At 41.7% G+C, this 19,869-nt stretch overlaps 2 protein-coding genes across 4 annotated transcripts in view; both read right to left on the bottom strand.

Annotated features, from left to right (window-relative positions):
* LOC102299823 (solute carrier family 35 member D3) overlaps positions 1-1,205 on the bottom strand; it is a 14,229-nt gene extending 13,024 nt beyond the window's left edge. The window contains exon 1 of the mRNA XM_005936214.2: positions 646-1,205. Coding sequence (XP_005936276.1) covers positions 646-870 — 225 coding nt within the window. The 5' untranslated portion in view covers positions 871-1,205. The remainder of the gene's footprint in view (positions 1-645) is intronic.
* Positions 1,206-4,759: 3,554 nt separating this feature from the next.
* The window catches only part of pex7 (peroxisomal biogenesis factor 7), a 53,779-nt gene continuing 38,669 nt past the window's right edge, over positions 4,760-19,869 (bottom strand). For all 3 annotated transcript variants that reach the window (XM_005936217.3, XM_042226246.1, XM_014338066.2), the window contains exons 10-11: positions 18,896-18,995; positions 4,760-6,130 (exon numbers count right to left, since the gene is read on the bottom strand). In XM_005936217.3, the coding sequence (XP_005936279.1) occupies positions 6,047-6,130; positions 18,896-18,995 (184 nt within the window). In that variant the 3' untranslated portion in view covers positions 4,760-6,046. The remainder of the gene's footprint in view (positions 6,131-18,895; positions 18,996-19,869) is intronic.

The following is a 19,869-nucleotide window of genomic DNA, read 5'->3' as shown; positions in this document are numbered from 1 at the left end:
GACTGCTGAATTAAACCTTACAGGGTTTAAAGGAAAACCAAATATGTTATACAGTGTGTGTGTGTGTGTGTGTGTGTGTGTGTGTGTGTGTGTGTGTGTGTGTGTGTGTGTGTGTGTGTGTGTGTGTGTGTGTAACAGCTCAATGAGTCCATGCAGAATATACAGTCTGTTATTACAGTTATTGTAGTGGGGACATGAATGAAAAAGTACCATATTCAGGTTTACGCTCTTCCTCCAGATTATGATTCCGTTCCATCACTGCAGTCTCTTTAATGTATCTTGTCAATCAGCCAGTAATTAAAGCAAAATGTTCCACTCTAAAACAAATTTCATTCAGTCATTCGTTTTATTGAGGCAGGTCTGAGCCGATGATTAAGCAGTTTCCTCTATTTCAAACCGTAACTTTCACAAACTGCAGTTTAAATGAGTGACCGTGGATTTAGAGAAAAATCCGTTAAAATGCGTTAAAAAAGTAGTGAAACTGATTTCACTACTTCACTAAGTATAAATACTTGAATCTGTGTATTTATAATGAATACATTTTGAGTTTTGATCTAAATAACAGAAATATTAAAATTTTGCGAGCCTCTAAATGAATAAAGTGAATAAAGACACTTTGTGGAGACTTCCTGTCACACTGGTTACCTTGGCGAGCTGCAGGCTGAACGGGGGGATCTCGACCTTCCCCAGCCGCCTGAGGGTCTCCAGGGTGAGCATTGCGGTGCTGCTGGTCAGAAACTGTATAAGCGTGAGGAAGCCGAAGTGATAATTACTGATGAGGAACTTCAGCAGGATGTTCAGGGAGCCCGAGAACACGCCGTGCGCCACGGCCACGGAAATTCCCAAAAGTCGGCTCTTGAACACATCCATGACGGGGGCCAGAGAGGAGTCGGTGTCGGGGAGCCCTGTGGACAGGTTGGGTGCTGCCAGGCGCGGAAGAGGAAGGACTTGAGGCTGCACAAAGCCCGCTGCCCGCGTTCAGGAGCGTTCAGACGGAGAAACGTAGCAGGAGCTCGCGCTCGGAGTCGGTGCTGCACGTGACACAAACTTTAGTTTCCACTGAATCATCATCACCCGTGGACATTCTCCTCTGCTTCTTTCTCGGAAAATAAAATCAGACGAAAAAGTCCTGCAGAAGTGGGAGCGCGGCGCAAACAGCGCAGCAGCCTCTCCTCGGAGCGCGCACTCTGTAATGACATTTTGCCGCAGAGCCTCTTGGCTCAGAACCGTGGGGGGTGGGGGGGCAGGGGGCGGTGTTTACCCGCTCCATCAATGAAGTCAAGGAGGATACATGACCGCGAGTGTCTGCGTGGAAATGTCTTTATCTTTGTTTTGAGAGGCAGTTTAAATATTCATGACTTTGATTCGGCACATCCTCCTCTTCATCAGAGAGAATAACCCTCACGAGCCAAAACCAAAAGATGAAGATATTAAATACTCTGTAATATTAATTCCAGCTATGATAAACATTTCTGTGTGCAGGGATCGGACCAGTGAGAGCGCATTCATCGGATTTTTGAGTCAACAACAATTTACTAGATTATTTATCCATGCTTTGGTGCGTTCTGTAGTTTGTTTCTTTGTGGGGGGTTTTCGTGGCTTCTGATTATTTCCCGTTTTTCCCAGAGTTAGTACTTGACCCCATACATACATGTCTCTGTGTCTTTGGTAACACTTTATAATTTGGCTTGAGACTAAGGGCTTTATTTCTGAGTAAATAACCAGGATTTATTTGTCATGATAATGTAGCCTAATTATGTTTATGTACAATTACTTAAAAGTTATACTGTAAGTAAATTTGAAGTAAAGTATAAGTTAAAAAAGGACAGTTAAATAATAGAAAAATAGATAGATATTTCCTTGTTTTCTATACAAATCTAACTTGTTACCTCCTTATTCTAGACTGTTCAGTTTTATTTATACAGTGCCAAATCACACCAATCGTTGCCTATAAAGTACTTTATATTTTAAGTTAAAGACCTAAATAATACACAGAAAAATTGAAAAGCCCGACAATTATGAGCAAGCGCTTTGGTGTCCTTTTAAGAGGACGAAACCTCCAGCAGAACCAGGCTCTGGGAGGGGTAGCCATCTGCCGTCACTGTTACTCTAGTGTAGCTATCTAATTGTACATAAGTATAATTACATTGTAATTTCAAAATATAATAATAGAAATTAATTAAATTACAGAGGAATTACGATTTTAGTGACGGCCAATTACTATAATTTGATGGGAAAGGTGGAAAAAGACCTTATTATTGAGCTACAGATTCCAGATAAACTCTACAGTTGTAGAGCTAAAGCTTACATGAGCATCCATCCACTTTGTTCCTTTGCTCAGAGTCATGACGGTGCCACAACCTGTCTCAGGTGTGGGATTCAGCGTGGGTCTCCAGTCTGAAGCAGGGAGCCTTTACATACATGCAGGAAACAACGAAACATCACCAGGTAGATTGATAAAGACTAGACCTGTACACTCTGTATCTGGCATATCTGAGCAGTCATTTCTTCCACCTTAAAACCTGAACTGTTCTGATTCAGAGAGCAAAACGTTTATTTGGAGGTGTAATAATCTCCTAAACTCCGTCTGCTGCGGATCACAGCCACCAGTGCCGACGAGTACGACTGTAAAGACTCAGCAGGAGTACAGATGACTGTAGCCGTGTTTACCTCTTCTGCAGTTCAGTCTTAATCAGATTTATTGCCGTGACAGATCATAGATTTATACGCTGCTGAAGCTGAAAACCGCACAGCGTGGATATAGGATGAAATAATCAACAGATTTTACAGATATTAACAGGAAGCAGCTCAGCATGTTCAGTGCAGGGCCTCGGAGTGTGGGCTGGAAGTATTATCTTTTGAAATATATTAATTAATCTGTAAAATATGAGAAATAAAAAAACAAAGATGCTAGAAAAATCTGAAAGTGCAGCTGAAAAAACCCCCCAGAGAAAATCCTCACACTAAAGACGCTGAAATCAGAGGTTTACTCGATTAAAGACCTCGGAGATGAGCTGCTCATTTATTTGCACTAAACGAGTTTTATTAACTCCGTGTTTCATGGAATCGGCCCGGATCTGTGGAGCAGGTTTCAGGTTCTCTGTTCTCCAGGTGTGTAGAGAAATGAAATGACACATTCTTGGTTCACCTCAGCAGACTGGGCACCTGATCAATCGTGGGACAACGACAAGCCAGAATGTGAAGATACACCTGCATTTATACTCGTGTAACGCATCTTCAGCCCTTCTTTGGAGAAAAGCACCCCTGACCTCACATCTGTGGCATCTGCAGGAAGCTGAATGAGTGGAGGATTTTGGAGGGTACGTCACCTGAATAAATGCAGCAGCTGTTGGAAGCGCGTGCCCGATGTTTGCAGGTGTGCGACCTACTGTAAAATATTCCATCTACATAACTGATATCAGCATTAAACTGGTGGATAATTTCTCACTCACAGAGCATTAATCACCCTTGTGTGTGTCCTCTTGCATTTGAGCCCTTCATGAATGGATGTGAGTGTGAGAGGATTCAGATCATCAAATTTAACCCTTGCCCAGCATGCTCAGACGATGAAACCTGGATATCGCCGCACGTGTAACAGTATAAAACAGGGCGGGGACTCTGTGACGTCCCCGCTTCCAGCCTTGAACTGAGAAAGTGATGCTGCTGCGGGGATTTCCATCCCTGTGTTCTGGCCACCAGCTCATCCCGAAGATCCTGGATGAGGCTGAACTCGTGTTCTTCCGCATCAGACACAGAAAATCATTTCTTAATGGAACGATTTATCTACTGCAGTATTAAGATTTCCCTTCGATAGAGCTAAAAACAAACAACAACAAAAACCCTCTATGTATATTTGGACGCCTGCCATGATCCTGGAGAAACAGACATCTCTATTTTTCATTCCTTTAAGCCTCCTCCACCTCCTTATCGAAAAACAGAGACTCCACCATCAGTCGTAACAGGCGTGGAAATGACTTGGACAATATTTTAATTGAAATATTTCATCAGAAAATCAGTTTGCAGGCCACAGGGGAGGGAGATCTGCCCTTATCGAGCTCAGACCATTAGCTTCAATTAACACGCGGAGAAAGGAGAAGACGGAGGCGCTTTCAAACGTTGGGAAAACGGGCCGAGGATTTAGACCGGAACTCGCTGAGAGAGGGAGGAGGGGAAACTGCAAATACATGCATGCATTGTTCTAGAAACTATAGGTAATATAGATTAGGCCGAGTAATTTAACTTCAAACACAGAACTTAACAAGCGTGAATCCATTTTTAATATGGATTTCCAAATGAATGTGTAGCACACAATCACGGTGAAGGAATGAGAAACCACGTCGCCTGAAGCCAGCGACAGTTTCACCCGTCTGTGGGCTCGTACACAATGTCTCATTTCATTTTGAACTTAAACTGAGCAGGTTTTTTTCAACACTGACGGAAAATATCAATATTAAAAATATTACAATTTATATATATAATCAACATTTTATGTCAGTGAAACCTGCAAAAATTGAAAGGACTCAAAGGATATATGAGATTTATCCAGAAGACACTGAAGAGTCTCACAGCATGTAAAATGATGATGTGAAATAATTCATCTTCCTGGACATGAATTCGTCTTCATGTAAACAAACATCAGTGTCAGTGTGATCATCCCCATTTTCTTCCAAAGTGAGGGACAGACTTTAACTTTTCATTTTCCCCGTATGAAAATGTTCCAGTGATACAGATGTGCGTGTCTCACAAAAAATGATCCACACTATTAAAATTAGCTTTATTCAAGGCACATCGCCAAACACTGAAGCCGTCTCCACCGACTGTGAAATAAACTCACCGTAAACTTTTCAGTGACGTGTGAAACATAAAGGACATTTGCAGTTTTAAACTCAAATAAACTGATTAGAGAGTACAAAGGTTAAAGTTCAACTCAGACACAAAAATATCCCTGATTGAGAAACAAATGATAAATTAACTTGCAGCAATTAATATTCAAAAATAAAAACACTAAACACACTGATGATGGGCAGACCTGTTTCAGTCCAGTGTGAGATGTTAGCTTCACTCCTAAACTCACTCCTAGCTTCACTCCTAAGTTCCCAGGTCTGAGAGCAAACAGTATAGCTGTGTGTTTGTGTGTACGGGTTCTTGCTATCTTGGTGGGGACCAAAATCTGAAATTTACTATACTGGTGGGGACCAAAATCCAGGTCCTCATCAGGTTGAAGGCATTTTTCACACTCAAAATGTGGTTTTAGTGTCAAGGTTACAAATGGGTTATGGCTAGGCTAGGTTTAGGGTTAGGGTAAGCGGCTAGGGAAAGCATTATGTCAATGGGATGTCCCCATGAGGAATGCAAACCAGACGTGTGTGTGTGTGTTTGCGTGTGTGTGCATGTATCTACCACACTTCCATGGTCAGTTAGAATAACTCAACATGCCTGTCTCTGGACAGTGGGAGGAAGCCAGAGTACACACACAAAAATGTTTGAACTAGAAACCTTCCCACTGTGAGGCAACAAACCCAACCCCTGCACCACTATGCCACTGTGCTAGGCAGCGTTGAATACGGGGGTGCCACTGTTTGATAATGTGAAATGCCCAGAATAACAAAACCAAGAACAAAAGTTATCACAGTAAAATATCCGCTTTTCAAACACATGCCAACGCATGCTTTATTCTGACAGAGTCGATCACAGTCGTGGGACCGAGTAATGTCCAGCTCATCTGCCCAAACATGGTGGCTGGTGTTTTACAGTCCCTATGGAAACAAGGGTCCAGTAGCCACCTGTGAACTTATGTTTTCAGAATTTTGGCTCCGATTTGGTACCAAAGTGTCAGAGCAATGACGTCTCGGTGGCGTGTGTCTTAACCATTCACAGTTTGAAGTTTGAGGCTCGGATCTTGAACAACGTTGTGGAAGAAGTGAAGAGTCGGGTGTGCGTCGGCGAAGCAGTCGTTATGGTTCAGGACGAGGCACTGGCTTCATCGGGGAGAAGTGCTCGAATACCAGCGCCGAGGTGAAATAGTCCTCAGAGGTCTGTGGGCATTTTAAGGAGCTGCACTGTGCGCTCCCACCGACAGGCACGCAGGTGTGTACACCTTCACCGTCTCGTCCCAGGAACAGTCCACCACCTGCATACACACAACCACACACATGCTGTTCAAGAGCACCTCACACTCACATCGGGATTTGAACCTGCAGCATCAAATGAACCAAATCAATAGAACAAAAAACATCCTGCAGTATGCAGACATATTAAACATGTCAGGCTGACGATTTACAGAATACGGTGCAAGAAACATCTGGAATATTTCTATTTAATGACACTCATAAAAAAAACAAAAACAATAAACACTAAACACAAAGCCACATATTCTGTTTCCAGCTTCTAATGGATTTACTGCTTAAAATCACAGTAAAATCATGTTTTTTGGTGCTTGAACAAACAAGATGATTCCTGAGGCTCTGCAAGTCTGAGTCGGCATTTACTGACAATCCTCGATGGTGCAAGTAAGGAATGACTGACAGTGAGAGAAGAATCTGATGCTTTCACTCCGTAATGATGGGAAAACCCCATTATATAGAAATTTCTGGATTTTTATATTCATATTAATGAAAACTGAAGTCCCTGAAAGATGGAAAAATGAGGTTCATTTCCACCACACGAGGTTAAACACAGATTTAATCCAGGACTATAAAGCAAGCATAGACAGAAACATGATGTCTGAACCAAAACTCTCACAATTTATATACTTTTAGAAATCAGAAGATAGAGCTTGTGAAGATTGATGTAAAGTGAAGCACGTATCCAGAGAAAATCTGGAATAAACTGAATGTTCTTTTCTGCAGCAAAAAAAAGAAGATGTGACTGGGCAGGTAACAGCTGGTTCTCTGTGGTAAAGTTAAATCACGCTCAAGCTTCCAGCTGAAATTACCTGCAGCTCTGAGACAACAGAGGAGTTCGGGTTAAGTGTGGTCTCTGTCTCCTCTCACAAACACATCAAAGTGTTCCACCTGAATTAGCTTCCATTATCAGGTCGGGCACAAAGGAGTTTAGAGAGTGCGCCGACTCCAGGCCTGCACAACAAACTCTCTTTTCTTTCCTGTGTTTTGCCTCCAAAGAACATCCTCTCAGGTTTGTGAAGGCTAGTTTAAGAGCTGTCCATCGACATAAATCCATTTATTGCACTTCATCCTCTTGCTTTCATCAGTCTCCACTGATTCACCAGCAGATTGAGCAGGACTGAGAGTGTATTAATAAAAACATGCTTTTATATTTGCAGTATTTTCTCTTCGTCATCCAGGTTTCATCTCAGTTGCGGTGGTTTTACATCAAACCACAGATACTGAGTGTTTCCCAGAAGCTCGTCAGTATGAATGAAGAGGAAAGAGTGTCTGTTAAGAAATAACATTTGATTTGGGTTTACTTTCACAGCACAAACACATAAATCAGTCACGACATCAGCTGAGAGCTAAATCATAAAAATAAAAATAAAAAAGTCGTATTTTTGTGTTTTAGAGTTTTCTGGGACTGTCAGCTTATTCATTCATTGGGTTAAAAGTGACCACAGTGCTTTAAGAAGGTGGAACCGGCCGGCTCAGATGAGTCGAGGTAGTTCTTAGTTCAACCATCCAGATACCAGAATATTTACTCAGACTGACTCGAATCAGGACAGGACAGTTTGTCAGTGTCAGTCATGTTAAACTCTTCATACCCAAATGTTTCCTGTACTTTCATGTAACTTTTTCTTGTTCTCGTCTTTCAGACAGCGTCATCAACGAGACATCTAAGTCTTAAAGAACAACCACCATCCACAAGAGTCCTGATCTTAGCATCGCAGACTATGAGGTCTTGTTCATATGTACGTGGGTATCGATAACTTTGTTTCAGCCTTTAGCCCACTTCTTATTCTCAGTGATGGAACCACATTCAAGAAGAAAGATATAGAAACTCTGACATCAGAGACCAAAAATTCACACTTCATTCATCTAAGTGCCAACACTGCAGACGACCGAGCCATCATCCCCTCCCCCATTCCTCCTGGATGATTTTAAACGACCTGCCTGCTGAGGACTTTGAAAAAAAAACGGTATCTGTATCTGATTTCTTTCTTACTGCAGTTTGTATGAAGCTAACTAATAAAAAATTTTGTAATTTTAAAGCCTTCACATTTAAATTTCGGAGCCTAAATTTCATTTTATACTTTTTGGTTGTTTAGCTGGTGCATTTTTACAAAATCAGATATTGTTTGTAAGTCACACAATACAGCAATTTGAGGACACCTGATACGTCAAGAGTAGAAGGAAAAACAGTTACCCCCCATAAGGCAGGAATACTGTTTCCCCTAATCTCTGCCATTTCCATCATGTTTCCTCTTCACCACAGTGCCACTGTATACAGAAACCGTAAATTCATCTTTTTGAACATTAGATTTATATTTATTTAGCACTCTTTTAGCACTCTTTGACACTCTTTGGTAAGTCCACATGTCAGGGGTCAGGCTTTTTCATTTGGAGCATTTGCACTAGGGATGGGTACCGGTGTCTGGTGCCATGATGGCACCGGTTCTGACATAAACGGTAGTAACCAGACCGAAAAGCAGCGCACATTTCGTTGTGCTTTATTTCGGTGCTTTTTTTTTTCCCCCTGAGATGTCATATACTTTGGATTCCAGCCAATCATTTTACGTTTCCGAGGATAGTAGGCGGGCCCGGGTACGTACGTTCTTTTAGAGCAGAGCTACAGATTAAAAATGCCCAAAGCGAAGCGGTCAAAAGTCTGGCTGTACTTCACAGCAAAAGATGCAAACTCAGCAGCCTGCAACAAGTGCTTTAAGCTGATACTGTGCAAAGGAGGTAACACCTTGAATCTGATTTGTTAAAAGCCGAGAAATGCGCCGTATTTGATAGCTTGCTGCGAGACCTCACACCGAGCACATCTACTGCGGGTGGGTTGCCTGTTATCGGACCCGAGTTAGCAACATCCCCCAAAAACCCGAAGAGGAGAGTCCTGGCCCCTAGCCCTGCCAGTGTAGCAGAAATGATGATGGATGATGATGGCCGCAGTCTTTCTGCGAGTAGCTTAATGTTGTTCGTGTGTAATTTACATTGAGTAGGCTAACCACGTTATTAATTAATGCATGTAAGGTGAACTAGCAAACACCGTCGTAGTTACATGCGGCTGTCTTCTTGTTTGATGGCAGATACTCCCTTCACCCTGGCCAAAAAGGCTAAAATGACCAAAGAAAAAGTGGAAAACAGTCTAAACATGAGAGGTTTTTGGACAAAGTTTTGTTTTTTCCATTGTTTAAGCACTGCTTCCAGCCAAGAGTGATGCCATAAATCCCCTATAGCTGCAGAAAAGGCTAACATTGTTATCTTTTTACAAAAAAACAGCTGAACATGAGAGGTTTTTGGACCAATTTTGTGTTCTCCATTCTTTAAGCACCGGTTCGAGCACCGTTTAAGCACCGGCACCGTTTCAAAAGTACCGGTTTGGTACTGGTATCGGATAAAACCTAAACGATACCCATCCCTAATTTGCACGATGTCATACAAAATATTCAGTGTGAGTTTATCAATAAGAAATAAAATTCAACATTTTGTTTGAAACAAACTCAAGAGGTAAAAATCCTGACTGAAAATATTCGGCTGAAGTCTTTTTCCACAGACAGAGCTTTCAGACGGTCCAGTGAAGGAGAAAATACAGCTGCAGCTCCACCTCCCTCTCTTTACTCTATAATCAGCCGGGACATGGCTATCATCTGAATGACATGCCTCAGCATGGACGAGGCTATCAGCTGAATGACACACCGGCTCACTGTCATCTGTCCCAGCTGCAGAGTGGCTCATGATTTCAGCTTTCAAAGTACAACCCTGGTTCTGCTTCACTTTCGTGAATCTTAACGATTTGTGCTGTTGCATGTGTTAGAAACAGCTTTGTGTTGGATTGAACAGTGAAGAAGACGCGGGATGAAGTCTGCTGGGTGCTGTTGAGGTTGTAAAAACAGAACTGATTGAAGAAATCCTGCTCTGTAAATGTGCTGCAGGTTTAACTTGCATATCCTTTGATTTGTTATAATCCATCACAGAGATGGAGGGCGAATTAAACACCCTAACTGGTTATTTTTACCTGCCGTGTTTGCTTCCTGGAGTTATAAAAATCCATACACACCATTAGCCATGAGCTGGGTATGGTCAAAAGAAATGTTAACACATGTTCAGATTATATTATTGTTTAACTTAATCAATTTAGCGTGTTTCAGCTACTGCTGATTTTTACACTCACCTGCCATCTCTGACTCATCTGACAACCCAACGCCAATAACACTAAGCTGAGGTTTTTTCCTGATTGGTTAAAAAGTGGCTTGAAGAGATGTTCAGCATTTGGATTTAAAAGGTCAGGTTTAATAACAAAACATAAATGGACTCTTGAACTTGAATACCTGCAAATTGCATTGAAGGACATATCCTGGTCAAAAATAACTCCAAGATTCCTCACAGTGTTACTGGAGGCCAAGGTAACGGCATCCATCCATTCATCCAGATTTCAGCTGAGTACAATAAGCTCAAATTTATCTGAATTTGGAAGCAGAAAACTAGAGGTCATCCAGGTCTTTATGTCTTTAAGACATTCCTGCAGTTTAACTAATTGGTTTGTGTTATCTGGCTTCATGTATAGATAAAGTTGGGTGTCATGTACGCTATGCCTTCTGATGATACTGCCTAAGGGAAGCATGTATAATGTAAACAGAATTGGTCCTAGCACTGAACCCTGTGGAACTCCATAATTAACCTCAGCATGTGAAGAGGACTCTCCATTTACATGAACAAACTGGAGCCTATTAGATAGATATGATACAAACCACTGCAGCGCAGTACCTGTAATACCTACAGCATGTTCTAGTCCACTGTCAGAGGCTGTAAGAAGATCATTTGTAACCTTCAGTAAAGCTGTTTTTTCTGTACTGCAATGAGCTCTGAAACCTGACTGAGACTCTGTTTTTGTGTTCGACTGTGATCGCAGTAACCACACTATCAGCATCCTTTTGTCCATCGGGCTTTCCTCCTGCTCCATCGAATATCTGAATCAGACTTAACAAGCTTGGATGGCCTTTCAGGGAATGAGTAAGCAAAGTGGCCGTGCAGTGACTCAGCCACTGAGATGAGGAATGCCCTTCTTTAATCAACTTTAACAGCCGGTTGTAAGGCAAAGAAGGCAAAGGCTGCCAAGACTGCAGCAAAGCACAAAGAGGGAAAAAGTACAAAGAAAGCAAGAATAATAAAAGATGTGTGATGAGGAGAGGTAAGAGAAGAAAAAGGCCACAGGAAGAAATAGTTTAAAGTCTGAAGAACGTTTCATGTCTCCTCAAATATTTTTTATTTAACATAAGAAAAACATGAATGAAATGAGTAATTAAAAGACAAATATGCTGGTGGCAAAATGGCACTCTCAGGCAAAAGCCATGCAACATTTATGTAGCAGAATATACACATTTAATCTTTGAATAGCAGTGCTTCAAGGTACTTACTCTTTATGAATGTACAAAGAGTTGTTCAGTAAATCCATTCACTGTTTTGTCTGTGACATATCAAAGCAGCAAAGTCCTCAAATGTCCACCCCACCAAAGACATCCCCTTTATGATGACAAAGAGTAAATACAGCGAGAACCACAGAAATGTGTCCATTTCTGATCGGAAGGGTAAGAATAATGCTAACAGACTTTTTACTTTCAGCTTTGGTAACTAAGAAACTTAAAAAACACAACCTGAAGCTCATTTGTCTTGTTATCCAACTCGAAATTAAAAAGAACACTTTGTTTTTTATTTTTTTATGCTAATATATTTAACATTTCCTTATTTAAGTATATGGATCTGGAATTTTGGGTTCCATGACTTTGAACTGCAATTCTCTGAAAGATTTGGACAAGATTGTGTTTTCCTATAATCTATAAAGCAAATGCATAATGGAGGAGTTGAACTGTTTGCTACTGAGCTACCTTTTCTTTTTTCCTTTGGACAAGTAAGCCCAGATCTGAGCCACAAGCATGGTGAATATATCCAACATCTAGATCAGGGGTGGGGAGCTCCAGGCCTTAAGGGTTGGTGTCCTGCAGGTTTTAGATCTCACCCTGGGTCAACACACTGGAATCAAATGATCAGTTCATTACCAGGCCTCTGGAGAACTTCGAGACATGTTGAGGTCATTTAGCCATTTAATCAACTGTGTTGGATAAAGGACGCATCTAAAACCTGCAGGACACCGGCCTTTGAGGCCTGGAGCTCCCCAACTCCTGATCTAGATCCTCAGCATAAAGCATGATCCCGAGTTAGAAATAACCCCACAGTTAGTTTCAGTCTGTATTACACCACAAAAGGACAGCATAGCATTAAGACAAACATACACTAAGAGCAAAACTTGCCTTATTTACTGATATATTAAATACTGATGAGGCAAAACATTATGACCAGCTGGCCCATCATGTGCATATACTGTTTGCATGTGTGAGAGATTTAATTTCGCTCGGTTTACTGCAAATTTTCTTTGTTTGATCAAACCTAACTACGCGTTACCAGTCTGTGCTTCTTTATTGGACTGTGTGCTTTAACGGTGCACATAACAGGGAGACATAATATAACAACATATACAATAAAATAATAATTCTTCCAATGAAAAAAAAATAACAGTGGTCAGTTGTACAAGCTTTGAGCTGTTATTAGAAGGAGTTTTAATAAAAAAACAACAACAATCCACAGACCAGTGAACAGATGTCATCCTGCAGTCCTGTGTGATCTATCGCCTTACTCTGTCTCTAACACACACACGATAACAACTTAAACAGTGCGCAGTGTGTGTCCCTGTGTGTGTGCGCGGTAAAGGCGGGTGATCCATCAGACACACATGGCTACGCCAGAATAAAACCACACCAGTGAGGGAGGTAAGGCAGTGTGATGGACGGAGAAAGCAAAGCAAAAGAGAAAGTGACTAAGACAAAAGTGATGAGCATGAGTTAGCACATTTATCAAAGGAAGAAATTAAAACACAAGAGCTGAAATATATTAAACATGAACAGACCAGAAAAATATGGAAGCTGTGGTGAAGAGCAGACTTCAGGATGATGAATGGCGTTGGACAGTTGGACAGATAATGTAGCCTTATCGGGTTTCCGGTAGATTAGCCCGTGCGAGGATTAACGGAGTGGGCAGCTTGTTTATGGAAATGATGTGCGAGTTCAGTTTGAGTGCTTACAACTAAAATCGAACGCAGCACAACATTTCCCTCAAATCTCCGTCTGCATGTTCGCTCAGTGGAACACAACTCGGCATGTGTGCTCCACTTCACACAACAAGCACCTGTACTTCAGAATACTGTGTTTCCTGACTTTATGTTAGATTGTTTCAACAGATTCCCCATCGAACACGACCTGCTGTGGCGTTCATACTCACATGAAACATATTCAGGATTTCGTTTTATCTTCAGATTTTCTAGAAGCACAAGTAATTCACTTCAATTCAGTTTTAGTTATAGATATTGATAATTGTAATAAAGATCCTAACAATCACACAATCCCCTATTAGCAAGCACTTGGTGACAGTGGGAAGGAAAAACTCCCTTTTAAAAGGAAGAAACCTCCAGCAGGAAAGGGTAGCTAACACAGAGAAAGCCAAAGTCCCGGTAGACCACAAGCTCGGCCTTCAGACTGCTCTGAACATCCAGTTTATGACAGTTTGTTTCTACTCGTGTCTTCATGTTTGGTCACAGAGAGCAGATATTAGTATAGAAGACACAGAAACCTGGGAAAGCAAGGAGAAATCTAACAGCACAAACATTTCCTACCTGGATTAGAGATCCTTTGTACATGTTTTGTATGCGCACACATTCTGAGGACAGTTGAATCCCATTTCATGCTAATGCTTAGCCATACTGTATACTGCAGAAGCTGCAGTATGATCGAAAGAAAATACTTTAAGGATGGAGCCAGACACACTTTCTGCCTCTGGAAAAAACAAAACTGTGCTTTTGCCAGTTATGAAGCAGGTTTATAAAATGTCCATGCCACAGATAATCAGAGGAATCTACAGCTTTGATAAAAACCCTGAAGATGATGGTTCACCTCCCAGAGACGAGCTGGAACAAAAAGCCAAGACCAGCCACACCGAACACTCGACTGTCCACACTTAATCAGTAAAAAAAACCCAAAAAAACAACCACATAAACTATCCACAGCCTCACACGTGGAGACAAACCAGCCTGCGTGTCAGTGATTGGGTCAGTCAGTCCCTGCTTCTCTAAGATGGTCGAGGAGACTTTGAAGACATTTATTAGCTGTTTCATTAAAAGCTCTGGAGTCTCTCAGATAAACAGAGTGTATCAGTCCTGTGACGCAGCACATTTCAGCAGCAGACGGATGGATTTCTAACCCAAACCATCATCATTTTCTCAACCTAACCAAGCAGATTGTAGTGCCTAAACATAACCGTGCCCTCGGTGGGAGTCAAACTAATCAGCAAGTGAAAACAGACCAAAACACTGTTCTGTGGTATTTACCCCACTGCCATACCTCCAAACTCTCAAAAGGTGGACATTATCGCTCGACAGCAGCGAGACTGACCACTGACGTAAATATTTGGTCAATTTGTTCATCTCGAACAACAGAACAGAAAATAAGTTCTGCACACACACTATTTTTTAAAATCCTGAACACCAAAGAGCTGGTTTTTAATCACGTTTGAGTAACACGGGCAGTTTTCCTCTGGAGAATTCCCCTTTTGACCCCGTCAATAGGTCTTCTATAGCTTTTACATTCAACTTGTGTCTTATTGAGAATGAAAGGCACGTGTTCAACGGCCACCCACAGAGATGCAGAGAACAAGAATCTGAATGAGCCAATCACGTGATGTGGAGGAAGCAGCCGGTCACAGCTGTCAGTGTCTCGCGCGAGCTGCAGACAAACTTCACCTGAAATATTAGCCGGTTATATTAATTATTCATGTTTTATCAATTTGCAGCAGCTGCTGGGTCAAACATGGGGGCGGTGAATTTTATGACTGTTTAGTTTATGAGTCATAAAATCCAACATGGTATCGACTGGCTCGACCAGTAAAACCATTACATAGAAACCTGTACTAAAGTCCTTTTTATTCTTTTTCAAAAGTTATTTGTCCTTCTTTCCATTAAAAGCTTAAGATTTCATGATGCTTCCGCTTTCACACATTTCTAGAGTAAATCCACATCCACTCGCCACTGAGAAGAACCTGTAACTGTTGAAAAATCAAAGAGATGTGTAGTCCTTACAAAGGACGTGCCCGAGGCCTGTTGGAGCCACCATAATGGTATGACTACTTCCGAACTATCTGAAAAGTATTTTCCTGGTGCAGAGAACAGCAGTTCATAAAATATGCCAGACTGGACCCTTTGGTGCAAACCATTTGTTTGACACTGTGGTCTAAGACTTTACGTCAAAGGGGAAGGTGCAAAAAGAGAACCGCAGTTGCAGTAGTACATATGAAACTGGCAAATAACAGGTTTGGAAATCAACTGGAGGACAGAGCTGTATCATGAGTACAACAACGAGACAAGCCAGGCGAACGTAAGCCTCCGATGATGATTTTAGCACGTAAACAGAAGCTACTTCAACGAAGCTCAGCTCTTTGTAAAATATTACAGAAGACTGTTCGAGGTAGAAAGAACAAAGGCGACAAAGGAGAAGATGCTAGCAGCTGGTGAGAATCACTAGAGCGCTCAGTCTGTATGACCGGAAGAGCTAAAGGTGGTTGTTTTTCTGTGTGACGGTGTTGTGCAGCTCTTGCAGACTTACAAGGTGAAGCTGTTATTGTATTCTTTTACCTCCATTTAAGTTACTCAGCGTCATTACTATTGCTCTTTAATTCTGCTGATGTCAGCACTTTATTTGAATACTTTCACACTTTAAAATACAAAGTGAATAAAGAAATTCGTATTCTTCTTCTGTCTTATTTTCTAATGCTAGCTAGCTCTGCTAAAATTAGCCACAGTAAGCAAGCTAATGTTTCACTGGCAGGTAAAATATGACTTGATTACTGACTAGTGATTTCAAATGTCCTTTAAATGCATGTGCAATATCTGTCTCAGCAGTGTTTAACCTCGTCTATTAGACGATTTTCTGACTTTTTAGAGTCTAATCTTTCTACTTAATCGATTATTTGCCAGAAACATCCTCTGAAAGCAGGACAGATGAATGTCGATTCTTGTTCCTCATTCAAATTATTTAGAAATGCTTCTAAATTATCCCTGAAAAGAGTTTTTGTTTTTTTCCCCTGAGTATCTGATGTGATTCGAGCAGAGAGACGTCCCAAGGAGAGAAACTCGACCCCAGAGGAAGACGGAAAATAAGAGCGGCGATCTGATCCATGACGTCAGTGCAAGTGTCCTCCACACTGTCACTGAGTGTAGCTCGCATTTTCACAGCCTGCTTCTCCACAATGACACGACTGATAACAGCGCGGCTAACAATACAACTCATTACTGTTGGTGCTTCCACCCACACACACACACTCTGCAGCTCATTACTGCACCTCTCTCTCACACACACATACACACAGCTCGCTGACTGTCACAGTGAACTCTGGCGTTCGGGACAGCCTGCCCTCTGTGATTGGTTGCTGTGGGTAACTGACTGTTTACCATCACGTTGTGGGGTCACGCCGTGGATCGTGAGGCCGTTATCACGTACGCACTTCCACCTCGTCACCGTTTGTATCCTGCTCAATCTGATTTTCCACTTGAGCTATTTCTGGCTTCAAGTGAAAACTCTGACGATGGTGCACGCCGACAAAATGAATTTGTATGCTCTCAAGGCGGAAAGGTGAATTATTTCCATCCTTCACAAATCTCCACAAAACAAACAAGCAAAAAAAAAAAAAAATGTGGGTCTGTTTCTGAGTTTCGTACTTTCTTGTAGTGTAGTGGTTATAACGCATCTGCCTCTGGGCTCACAAGCCAGTCTGCTCCTGTCCTGGAAAAATCGGTGCTAAATCAAACACGTGGATCCATTTGCTGTGGTAACCCTGGGGGAAATAAGTAAGAGTGCGACAGAAATCCCTTCTCCGCTCACTTTTACAGATATGTACATATGATGGAGAATCAGAAGGGATCCGATTTTTGGAGCTGAAATTTTTCAGGTTTTTGTTGGTAGTCTTCTCGATTGGTCATGGTTGTGCAGGCAAAGAATAAAATCCAATCAAATCGGCTAAAACTATTTAACTTTTTATCTTCCTTTTTAAAAAAACGGTGGCTAAACAAGGATTTTTGACCTAAAGTTATCAGGCTAGTTTTCAACTGCTTCTTCTCTGCTTCAGACTGCAGCGGCTGATCCAAGTCGTGACTTGAAGTTAAGTCAATCTAGAGTCAAAATAGCTCCATGAAAAATTATGTTTTATTAAAAAACTCAAAGACAAATGCTGCATTTCCATGAAATATCCACCATAAGACACAGGAAGGAACCAACAGCTGCCTAAATGAAGTGAATCCAATGGCCACCCGGAGGGTAAGGAATCAATCTCAGGACTTCTGGTGCGGTTCGTTAAAAGCTCAGCTGGGATTTCTGCATCATTTAAAGTTAACGGGCTGAATCCTGTAAAGCAGAGCTTGCTTGGTTAAGGTGCATCGCTGCATCAAATAGTAGACGGGAAACTGGCTGAAGGTGTTTTTAAGGGTTATGGTGAACTTTGGCTAACTAAGCAAAACTTTTTTCTTTTTTTTAGAAGACTTTCAACATGGCGCAGTGATGTAGGAGTGATAACCTCAGCTCACGCTTTCCTAAAGCAGCTGCAGCTGATTTCATCACTAATTTCCCAGCTGATGAGAATCCCAATATAGCTTTAGTCAGGATACCCCACACACTCATCCGGCAGCATTATGCTGGAGTCTGCTGGATGTCACATGTTTCCTTCAGTTTGAGAGCCACGCGGTGCAGCTCCTGTCAAAATTAGTCCAAAAACAGGACTGGACACCGGTGGCCTTTTCAATTCACCGCTTTCTTACCCTGACACATCAGAGCACCCCACACAGTGACGGGCGACCGGGGCTGAGCGTTTCGGTGTGTGGGTAAAACTTAGCCTTGTGCGGACAGATTGATTTATGGCCCCAATTCAAAACTACTAGAAACACGGAGTGGGCACAATGAGGCGAGAACAGAAGAAGGAATATGCCTGAATATGGAAGTCAGCAGGAATACCTGAATAAGGAATGATCTAGATTTTTTAAATGGTACATTTCCGTCTATTAAAAATACCAAATTCATAGAATAATGGAAATCAAAAACTTGATTAATAAAATGTTAGTAAATTTCACTCTTTGCCGTTTTAATCAAGTTAAATCCAGTGAATTCATTTTCATGGCAGTTTCATGGCAGAAGTCTAAAGGCCAACCCGACTCGGTTTTACGCTCTGTGCATCTAATTACTCTCAGCAAGCATCGCTGGTAATGTTTAAACCTGAGTGAGCGTCACAATGTTAAACTAAGTTCTGGGGACACAGATCGTCCCCAGAACCTCTGCTAAAAGACATTTTGGAGTACTGTTATGTTTATATGGTGGTGAGAAGGCTGACGTACACTCAGGAAGGTTATATTACTCATTTGGTTTGTCTTTAGCTGGATTACTCAAAGTTTGGAAAATTTGCATGAAAACTTCTAAAATGGAGACCTTTAAAAAACCAGCTGAGTGTACACATTTATTTATGAATGTGGATAAATATGAGTCTGGGAGCGCGTTTTCGTCTGAGAACTAAAACCTGTTCAGCAGATGCTAACACAGGAACACCCACATACACCCATACACACTGGTTCTTTCATCCTTTGAGTGTTACCTCAGTAAGTCAGCTGGCTCATTACAAACAGCACAGGTGGGTGATGTTACCTGGTTGGGGATGTGCAGGTTGAAGTCTAATCCACAGACAAACTCTGAATGATGCTCTACGGTATCCAGGAGAGGCTGTTGTCGGCTATAATCCCAAAACCTACAAACACACACACACACACACAAATATTTGATCATTTTCAAGCTGCAGCATGTCAAAGACAAACGAAGAGCTCAGTGTTTTTCCATTCAATGCAATGACAAACTGCTGAGGAGGAGGAGGAGAGGGACGAAGAGAAAAAGATGTTAGAAGTTTAAGTAACAGAGTGGGACCAAAGCGACGACCCCAAGTGTTCTCTGTGCTGTTTATAGCTAAAGATATGGTGCATCATTATTTCATCACCATTCATTCATTCATTCATGTTTCTGCCATAGACTACACACCTATGCTTATTATTCAGGTGCGACTAGAGAGATTTTGCATGATTCACAGTTCAAAATAATTCTTATTTATGAGGCCACCCTCCCTTCCATAACATCCATAACAAAACAAAACAGTAAGATGCATATTGCATAAAAAAGGTGCTTAATGACCACAGAGGATCCTTCAAGCTTTTTTGCAATGCCAGGTCTCAGATCAAGAAGCATCCCGACAGCATGCGCTGTGGAGACAGAATGCCAGAAACCAACTCAAAGTTCACTTCATCATTATTGTGCACTGATTCTAAAATCCTATTATACTACGAGCAAAAGAAAAGGAAGAACCAGAGTCGATGCTTTAAAGGCTTAAAGAGGAGGAGATGTGAGTGAGAGAGCAATCTCCAAAATGAGGTTATGAAAAATAAAGACGTGACAGAGCGAGCGAGGTAAGTGCAAATAAAACACAGTATCCAGACCCCAGCACGGCGGCCAATCACTCTAATTGAAAGACTACTTCTCTTTCTGGTTGTAAGAGTGTGTGTGTGTGTGTGTGTGTGTGTGTGTGTGTGTGTGTGTGTGTGTGTGTGTGTGTGTGTGTGTGTGTGTGTGTGTGT

The sequence above is a fragment of the Haplochromis burtoni genome, unplaced genomic scaffold (genome assembly GCF_018398535.1).
Source record: "Haplochromis burtoni strain Fernald_Lab_line unplaced genomic scaffold, NCSU_Asbu1 Contig_203, whole genome shotgun sequence".
Taxonomy (NCBI): domain Eukaryota; kingdom Metazoa; phylum Chordata; class Actinopteri; order Cichliformes; family Cichlidae; genus Haplochromis; species Haplochromis burtoni.
This window is presented reverse-complemented; position numbering and strand designations above follow the sequence as displayed.